Consider the following 10,177-nt stretch of genomic DNA (forward strand, 5'->3'; position numbering starts at 1 on the left):
TAGGGATTCCTCCTGGAATACTTCCACGGATTTCTCCAAAAATTCTTCCAAGGTTCCTTCAGGAATGCCTTCAGGGATTCTTTCTGAAATTATTACAGGGTGTACCGCCAGCGATTTTTTCTGAAAATGTTCCCGGAACACGTTCTGGAATACCTACACGAATTTCCCCATAAATTCGTCCAGGGATTTCTACAGTATTTTTTTCAGGAATTCTTCTAGTAATTTTAGCGTAATCTCTGGATGAATCCTAGAAGGAGTCCCAGGCGGAATCCGTGGAAGAAATTCAATAGGAATTACTGGAGACATTATTGAAGGAATCCTTGGAAGAATTTCTGCAGGAGTTTGTAGAGGAATTTCTGGAGTAATTTCTGGAGGAAATTCTTGAATGATCTGTTGGAGCTAGTCCACCATGGCCACGAAAGAAGGAAACATATCTGATATTAAGTTTCATACTATTTGCATTCAGTATCAGTGCAATTCCAGCTACATATAATAGGTGAATACTATTCCTGCACATCAGAAATTCTCGGGAGAAAGTATTATGAATTAAAAGACATTATTTTGCAGGGAAATAGCATTCGGGGTATTGGTTTTCGGGGAAGTGGTATTCGGGTCAACAGTATTCGTGGAGCTGTTATAGGATGGATTTGGAGATGTTTGCCAGGTACTTTAAAATTTTGGCCACTGTGCGACGCGACTGTTTCCGGGTTAAGGTGCGCGTGTTGTTTGACGTAAATATGATACATTAGATACCTAGACAATTGACCATCAAACGCAAAGCTAAATTGCGCAGGTGGCGCTTATCTAAAACAGTTAATTACGAACCCTAGACTGAATTACTAATGCTACAAATGGAAGAAAAGTGAAATTATTGCAGAATCTCCTAACTTTCATGCAATCTATTGGCCAGAAATATGTAGTTTTGCTTCCAAAGTTGAAAATTTTGCGTTATTTAACCTCACATTTGATCGCCAATTCAATGAACCTCAATATGGTGCAAGCAATGCATATTTAATATATGCTGAAATGGTACAAGAGATCTCAAGATCAATGTGGTGTATTGGATACCATTTTTAGTACAAGGAGTACCATGATGATGCATGATGTAAGTGTATTGTACTAGCAACCGCGGGCAGTAAATCGAGCTCAAGTTCGAAAATAGGTATTTTCTTTCCACAGAATTGAACAAGCCAGTAAGAAAATTTCAATTCCACATTTTATCTATTGTTCAATAAATTAGAGACGAATATCACATCAGATTAGAGATGAATTAATAAAACAAAATCTTCTGAATGCTTTGAATAGAACGAGGGTAAAACTATTACATTCCCATTGTGAAACCAACAACACGAAAAAGGTTGTTTACTTGTTTCAACGAAAAAAATCAACGGATAAACTATGGCATTCAAATTTAGTACTGTAATACTTTCCTGATATCGTGCTTTTCAACAAATACACATCTTTGCATACGGCGCTACCTATGTACAATAATTCATTTTTAGCTAAAGGTATTCAGTTCGACTTTGGATTTTAGTTTTAGTATGTGCGCAGCTGCCCACTGCTCCTAAATAAACTCCAAACCTTCGAACTTGAAATCCGTTGGTATCCTCGTTTCCTGCATCAGCATCTCCCCGTTCACGTTGAACGCACTGATGTAGCTGGACGTTTTACCGTTCAGTTCCTCCGTCGAGAGGGCTATGATGATTTGGTCTTCCGTCGTCGGTAGGAACTTGAAGCTGGAGAACCCATGTGTGGGAGGAAAATTCGTCCGCTTCAGCTCGATCGGTTTGATCGAGTGGAACGATTCATCGGCCGTGATCAGATAGTTGCAGCCCATGTGCTCGTCGCGCGTTTCATTGTAGCGATCCCTGGAACACCGCCTCGGCAGGAAGTACCACCTTTTGGCTTCGCTGGACCACACGCCCGATTCGTGGATCATGTAGCCGGGCCACTCGATGCCGATGGAACTTCGCAGCGCCTTGAAATTGTTAGCCCAGTTGAGATGGTAGATCTGAAAAATTCGATTTCGCTTGTTATCTATTGCTGAGTTTTCAGTTTTGAATATCCCTTACCTCTCCGTGCACAGTGATCGCCTTCACGAACATTGGATTGTTATTCTCGAACTCCCCACTAGCTGTGGTCCACTCTTTTCCCATCGAGCCCACGTAGAGGACTTGATCTTTCACGGTGGCCCATTCGGATTTGAATCCCTTGCTGGCCTTGCCATCACCATCCATCAGTAGCAGCCACGGATAGACATTGTCCTTTTCTATTACGTACACCAAACCGGTACGATCGTCAAAAGTGAGAAGCTTTCCGTTGAACACCACCAGCTCGGATAGTTCCATCCCCCGACCTGGAGAAGATAAAGTTAATATATAGACATCAATAGAGTTCCCGCTAGGCTTGGATTGTCAAATATTTGACCCAGTGTACTTGAGGCCATGATACCTATATAAGTAAGGAATGTACATGCTTCACCCACCAATGAAAATTCAAACTTCTTACCTTTCAGCGAAAAACTGGATTTCATCTCCCTAGGTCCCGTTTCGTCCCACGAAACGGCAACGGTTCCCTTTGAGGGAATGTAGCTCAGGTAGCCCTTCATGAAGTAGCTATTCCACGAATCCTTGCCGCCGACCCGCGAATTCGTATCCAAATCTGCAATCACCCCTATCCGGAACGAGTAAATCCCGTTGCTCACGATCGGACTAGTTAGCGGATAGGTGCTGTTGTAAAATATCACCGAATTGCGGTCCATACTGCCGATGCTGGACCCGCTCGTCATCGTTGAGCTACCAATGATGTACAACAGGAACAGCAGTATCGCTGCTAGCACTGCCAGCGGCCATATGACGTGTACTTGCAACCGGATGGTCCGGTTGCCGATCCGGTACGAGGGTGGAGTCCTCAAGGCTTGCCGCCAGTCCCGAAGATACATTCCCGTATCGATGACTGTCGAACCGTTGAAGCTGTTGCTATTACCGATGCCGCTACTAGTGCCCGCTGAAGAGACCGAAGAATTGGCTTCCAGGTCCCGTTGGCTCAGTTTACTGTAGTTGTAATTTTTCATCTAGCTTGACGGCCGTGGCTTCATTCGATTGCCGAAATCGCTGCCCCAAGACTGTTGGTTGGATGACGTCCGAATAACAAAGGACCTTGAATGGGTCCGAAATTTCACAACACTAGCCAAACGGAACGGGGCTCAGGTTTCGCAACTCCTGAATTGGCACACTATTCACGCGTATGTTCTCCCATCACTGTAACGAGAAAATAACGTTAGGTAATTCGATTTATTATGAGTAAATTTAGATTAAAATCACTTTTCAATGACTAAAAATCGGTGGAAGATGAAAGGTTTTGTGATTTTGCTTCAATTTCGACTCGATGGGAATGATACTGTGAAGGAAGATGTGAAGCGACAGTTGTCGTGTCGGAAAGAAATGTCACACTTCGGGAGACAGGTCTGTGTGATATTGGTGTGTGCAGATGGAACAGTGTTGCCACATATTTGTCAGTTTCCATCTTTGCGAGGTACACTGAAAAAATATTATTGTTCGTGCAGTTGAAAATCGGAATTTTTGACACGCGAAAATCGTTGTTCCTCCTAAACCATTTGTCGGACGTACGTCGGGCGCAGTGCGCTGGATAGTGGGCCAGGTCCGCTGTCCAGCGCACCACGTCCGACGTTAGGTTTCACGTATGGATTATGAGAAAATTCGATTGTCGGGTGTGGGGAAACTTCGGGTTTCAACCGCGACGACAATAAAACCCAGCTAATAACCCTATCAAGGGGTTGGAAACTCTGACACCTTGTGTGAAACACCCATTTAACACACCAAAAACACCTTTTGACACCTTTCGACACCTATCAAATGTACCACACAGAAAAAAATGTTGTGTAATATTACATCTGAACTGCTGCAACCCGATCAATACGTCGGTTGCATGAATATTACACAGGACGATGTACACATAAGAACAAAAGATTTTACATCAAAACAATGTAATCGTACATAGGAATCGTGATTACATCGATTATTTAGTACATCGGAATGAATTACATCGGGCGGGTTGCATTTATTTTTTGCTGTGCACCATGATTTTTTTCTATTTTACTAGCATCACTGCTCTGGTCGATATTTTTGTTTCAGATTCGCTGGTTAGTGGCAATCAGATAGTTTCGTAGTGGTCAAATACGAAATAGTTTCCCTGCTTATCCATTGCCATCAAGGACCATCGTCACCAACGGAACATCGGCGGTACGAACCACAACGCCTCCTCCAGCAACCCCAATGACAATTTCTTTCATCCTTCCAATGACCAGGATAAAAAGGAACCTCCGGATGGCTCGACCTTCAGATGGAGTATGTTCCAATCGACGTCTCGTTTAAAACGGCCACCTTCATGGCCAGTAAACAGCACCGGAAGTGGAAACTCCAGTCCTTGTCGCAGTGCGACGAAGTTTTCAATGAGGTCATTAACGTGAGACAGGACACTCAGGATTGTTCAACGTAAATTGATCGATATTCTGTATAAATCCGAAGAGAGGTATGAAGAAGAGTCCAGCATCGGAATGGTCATCGCTTCTGGATCAGAGCCCGAGGACGCTCCAATCCAAACTTCCGAAAACCAAAAACTTGCTCTAATATTCAAAAGCCTACTCCGAGTAAGGTCCAAAGCCAGCGGAAAAGCCATCCTACCAAGACGACCGAAATCAAACCTCGGTGACCGGGACAGAATTCGGGATCAACGTGGAGCGCTCATTTCATCCAATGACCTCGATGCGGCTGTGGCTAAGGTGCACTAGGTCAAAGTACATCCCATGAATTGCAAGAAGAAGACGCTCCAACCACCCGAACATCGCTGCTGAACCACTTTCACTCTACAGAAGGAAGTAAATCTCGGAAACACTTCTTGCATCGGCGGATCTTTTCCTGATGGTTTCGCATGTCGCTTCCACTCCATGGATTCGACTGCAGCAGCAACAACGGGAGCGTCCTCAAGGAGGATCAGCGTAATGCCTATCCATAATGTTGACCCACCTAGTATCCCTTCGGTGCGGAACACTTACTGGAGGAAGCTTGGACATTACGACCGTTTTCTTGCTAGCGGACTGGACGAAAGTCACCCGAAAGTATGTGATTGATATGATTTCAAATAGAAATAACATTATGTATTTATTGTGAAATTTAATCTTGTTTATTGTTGTGGTACCTTGTGGTATGCACATAATAAATTATTGTGTTACTTCATTACGTTTAGCGTGTATGTTTACATTGAGTATCTGTTATATGTGGAGATGTTGTTATTGTTGTCTGGAGTGTGAATCATTGTATGTAATATTGAAGTATCGGTAATAAAGTGTATACAAATAATGAATACAGTTGTTGAATAATCATTACAGAGAAAGATTCTCACATTGGCGACGAGAACGGTGAACAGTGCATGTGAAATTAGTTTAATTTCGGTTCGGGAAGTGTTGTCTTTGGAAAAAGAAAGAGATGAGTGGTGTGTGTGGTGCATGCAGAGTGGTGATGACCTTCAGGTGATGACTTGTGATTGAATTTCAACATTGGAAGCAAAAAGGTAAATATTGTGTATTGAGGGATGTGCTCAAAAGTGCACGCGGCCTACCGCTTCCGAAAGGTACGGCCGCGGTTTTCACTCCCTTTTTACTTCATCCTTATGAGGAGTAACATTGCGGCGTTTCCTACGGTGCGGCTGTTCCTTTCGAAAACGATAGACCGCGTGAACTTTTTTTGCAAAGTCCCTTTTTGAAACATTTCAACGACCGCGCGGTGTTTACGTTTCAAGAAATCTGGCAATACTAAAGCCTGGAACACATAGCGTCCGTTCCGTCGAGGTTTGCGTTTTTTTGACAGTTTTCCCATGGGAAATGTGTCAAACTACTGTCACGCACACGCAAACGTATGCATTGTGTGGGGCACTTAACTGTTGAATCAAACAATGTATTTGTACCTTCGGCTAATGACAATAATCAACCTGTGAGAGATTTTGATGGTGATCAGTATTGTTTAGTTCAAATCGATGACAATCACTATTGTCAGATAAAGAAATAAAGAACTGTGAAGAAAATCCAAGTTTTGTTGATTGTGATATTGATACTCGTTGAATAGGGTTGTTATCCTAAATCTAGACTTAAATGCTGAATGATGAATGAAGCATTAATTTGTTAACCGGATGGCCGAGGAAGGCGTAGAGGTGAAACAATATTTTGAAATCAAATTTTGCCGTTGTTGTTAAAAGCCAGTGAAAGCGATGAAAGCCAATGAAGGCGATAAAAGCTAATGAAGGCGACGTTCTCGAAATAGCCGTAAAAGGCGGAAAGGATTACAGATAGAAAAGCCGTTGAAGGCGGAAAGACTTTTCAAAAGCAGGAAAGAGCCGACTAAGGCGAAAAACTGTCGATGGCGGAAAGTTCCGTCGGAGAGTGAAAAGCTGTTGAAGGCGGAAAAAGCCGTTGAAGGTGGAAATGCCGTTGAAGGCGGTAAGACCTGCAAGGCAGATATAGTCGTTTCTTTGTAGAGCCGTATAAGGCGAATTGTGTTATTAAAAATTAAAGTACTAAAAGTACGCAACAGTGTCGTAAGGGCTGTTTGCAGATCAGAAGGAATTTCTCGGCCTATCTTGATGCATGGGAAATTCCTTGGCTGAATCGCTAAAGAAACCGTTTTTTCTTCGATCGCAGTACGCAGTTGCGATGAAATGACAGTTCAAATGACAGTCACCGTAGAAAGTTTCTGGAATCGTTCTAGCAGTTTCTTGAGCGATTTCTCTTGAACTCCAATCTGGGCTTTATAGATAAATTTAACCATTACAAATGAAATTTCACACCAATTAAGTTGCAGCTGAGAAGGCGAAAGACAAAACTAAACTTTAGGCTGAGCGTGACTAGAAAACCAGGAACGAATAGTATTTGAATATGTTCCAAATGCGAATATAACTGAGCAGATACTGAGATTGTTGTGGACCCACCTCAGGTGATATATATTGAAGTTATCATTGCTCAGTAAAGTATAATAAGTCTACGAGACGTAAAATGGTTGGCTCTTGAAACCAAATTAACATGAAGGCATGATTTAACTAATGCCTTGTCCTCTCTTACAAGACTAAAAATGTAACTTCAAGAAAATTAACATCAATGTGTGAGAATAATTAAACTGTCTTGGTAGTTTGCAAGATAGGAAGTCAAAATGACAGTTAAAGCATTCGTTGAAGCTAGACGACATATTCAGAGCAGTTGCTAACCACTAACCTGTTAAGTATCATGCTAGTCAAATGGCTAGTTGAATTGGATATTTAAAAAAAAAATCGAACAATAAAAAATGAACTTTTCGGCTTAACTAGAAGTCTCTCAGGAATTCGAATAAAAAGCGATTTATAACCTATTGAATGCCACTAAATGTTAATGCGATTCAAGTACAGTGAGTTCTTGAGTAATCACTTCTGAAGTCCTTGAATATAAAATGTATCGGGTGTGGTCAGGAGGGGCATTTTGTCTTATGATTGCCTAACACTGGATATAGTGCCAGTTTTGCTAATGAGTGGGCCATCTTGCCAAGAACTGTGGAACAAGTTAGAGAACAAGGTACAGCAGTACGCTCAACAACAAATTCTGCACAATAATTTCCTTACAGGAAGAAACAAATTTTGATCAGTTAAAGAAGTATTGAAACTATTAATGAGGAGAATAACGTACAGTATATCAAAAGCACAAGATATTGGAATAATAAAAGATAATCATTTCTATAACTACAGGAATATATATATCTAATGAAAGCTGGATTATGAGGTTTGTTTTTCAGTCGAGCTTATTAAGAGGAAACAAACCATCATCGTTTAGCAAAAACTCAAAAGCAGTTTTCTCGCTGAAATCTCAACCAATGGGTATAAAAATTTATCACTGTACTCTGGCCACCATAATTTTCAATGACGGTTTTGTGGCTTAGAGTAAGAAAACTGCCTTTGAATAATTGATGATTGCTGATGACTGAATGATGGTTATTTGAGCCTTAATGCAAACAGCTACCATTTACTAACATGTTACCTTGTTTGAATTTTTAGATTTCATACACTGAAAAAACTGCAAATATTGTATGCTTGTGTCGCACACATAGATTTTTGCAATATTTTGGAGGTACACCATTAAAATAAGTCCTACAGTTCAGAACCCAAAAGAGCGACATCAAAGGAACAAATTTTTGGTTTTTTAAAGTTAAAATTGGTTTGATTGAGCATGCGGGGAAATATGCATCGTAGAATGTAAACCTATTGAACGACCAAACCGTAAAAATAAACTCATTCAGTTTGAAAGGTAAATGGTAAATCATGAGAATTCCGAAATTTATCGGAAACATAATTCCTAAAAACGTGAGCACCTATATAGGTGAACCGTCGAAAATTGCTCCAATAAGATGATCGATTTATTTTGTTACCTGGAGAAAATTGCTTTGTATATATAATAATTGGTTACTACGATTACGTTTTCTGTTGGAAGCCGAAGTGACTGGCGGTGCGAAAATTGATATTTAACCTACTTATAAACATAGCAACTCGATTTAGATTAGTGCTAATTTCAGCTCTTAAGTAGCTTAATGATGCGCAATACCAGCAACCGGTTCAAATTTACGTCACAACTGCAACTTTGCATGTGCTTAAATGCGTGACTTCGATTTGGTACTGCGACGATGATGTATGTATTAAGAATTTGAGATAATTATAGGATTACAACATGAAAAACAAAACAAAGAATGCATAATTATATTCTACTATACTTTCAGCTAGTGCGGGTGCGAGTTTTGTGAACAATATGTATTAAATATAATTCAAAAACTGGATGTATTCAAGTTTTAAAATGACTATTTAGCTAAAACTAGTATTACAAATATTGCTTTGGACAAGTGACGTTTTTTGAAATCGTGATTTGATTTAAAAAAAAAGTATCAATCCCTTCGATATTTAAAAAACAAAATCTATAAAGCCAAACTGCTGAAAATATTCTGAACAAGAAACGAGTTCCAGCGAAGTTCGCTAGAAAAACATAAAATGAAATAGTGTTTGTATGACACTTGGACACTTTGGATCGAAAACGAGTTAATGGATATTGATAATTTTTTTCGACATATTAGTTAAAAAAAAATGTCTGAATAATAATCTGAATATACATACCTTTTGTATGAGATTCTTCTATGAAAGGACATGTCAAAAAAAAATCAGTAGGCAGTATACAATGTTTGGCAGTATACAAAAGTTTTCAATGACAGCTAGATTGAAAACATTTGAGAAGAGGAAAGCAATTCAATTAATTCATCAGCAAAGGTAATATTTAGCTTGATACTCAGTATTAAAAATATTTTGGGATTTGGGAAAATACTTGGGTCAAAATAAATATTTCTTTTTAGGTACAACCATAAGTAACAGCCAAGTAATTTACCAAAATGCCGAGCAGAGATGGATGACCAAATGGATGACTGTACTACTAATTCTGATGTGAGACTGAAGCGAGACGTTCATAAACTGAGGAGACTATAAGCGAAAACAACGTGGAGTGACCTTGCTACGGATCTGGAGAAAAAACGAGATGTGGTACCTTGTGGTATGCACATAATAAATTATTGTGTTACTTCATTACGTTTAGCGTGTATGTTTACATTGAGTATCTGTTATATGTGGAGATGTTGTTATTGTTGTCTGGAGTGTGAATCATTGTATGTAATATTGAAGTATCGGTAATAAAGTGTATACAAATAATGAATACAGTTGTTGAATAATCATTACAGAGAAAGATTCTCACAATTGTTATTAAATTTCTAAATTTCCGAAACGTTGCAAAAATCGGCGATTAAATTTCCAACAGACGTTACTTTTTCATTCTCACGAAGATTTGCTTTCTTTTTTATTCTCTATGCTCGATTTACAAGCTTCCTCCGAATGTGGATCTCCACCCGTACTTTTCAGTAACTCTTCAGCGCTTTCGCCATCCAACGTGATGAATTGCCATCGTAATCCGCTTCTCGAATATCGATACTCTCCAGGCCAAGAATCCAAGAGGAATCTCGTCCCGCGACTTCAAGCGCTTCGACTAATAAACGCTTCCCCACTATGGGGTTCAAATAGCACCTGACCGACGTCGGTGGCACCAGGTCGAAAACAG

General features: G+C 40.1%; 1 protein-coding gene and 1 long non-coding RNA gene across 2 annotated transcripts; one reads left to right on the forward strand and one right to left on the reverse strand.

Annotated features, from left to right (window-relative positions):
* Positions 1–1,202: 1,202 nt before the first annotated feature.
* LOC134289650 (apyrase-like) lies at positions 1,203–3,430 on the reverse strand. Its single transcript, XM_062855830.1, has 4 exons — positions 3,324–3,430; positions 2,509–3,260; positions 2,073–2,356; positions 1,203–2,011 (listed from the first exon to the last, which is right to left on the reverse strand). Exons 2-4 carry the CDS (start codon positions 3,071–3,073, stop codon positions 1,565–1,567), a joined length of 1,296 nt encoding a protein of 431 aa, XP_062711814.1. The 5' UTR covers positions 3,074–3,260; positions 3,324–3,430; the 3' UTR covers positions 1,203–1,564.
* Positions 3,431–4,161: 731 nt separating this feature from the next.
* Positions 4,162–9,778, forward strand: LOC134291236 (uncharacterized). Its single transcript, XR_009998989.1, has 2 exons — positions 4,162–5,589; positions 9,426–9,778. It is a non-coding gene; the product is annotated as an uncharacterized LOC134291236 (long non-coding RNA).
* Positions 9,779–10,177: the final 399 nt, after the last annotated feature.

This window comes from Aedes albopictus, chromosome 3 (genome assembly GCF_035046485.1).
Source record: "Aedes albopictus strain Foshan chromosome 3, AalbF5, whole genome shotgun sequence".
NCBI classification, from domain to species: Eukaryota; Metazoa; Arthropoda; class Insecta; order Diptera; family Culicidae; genus Aedes; species Aedes albopictus.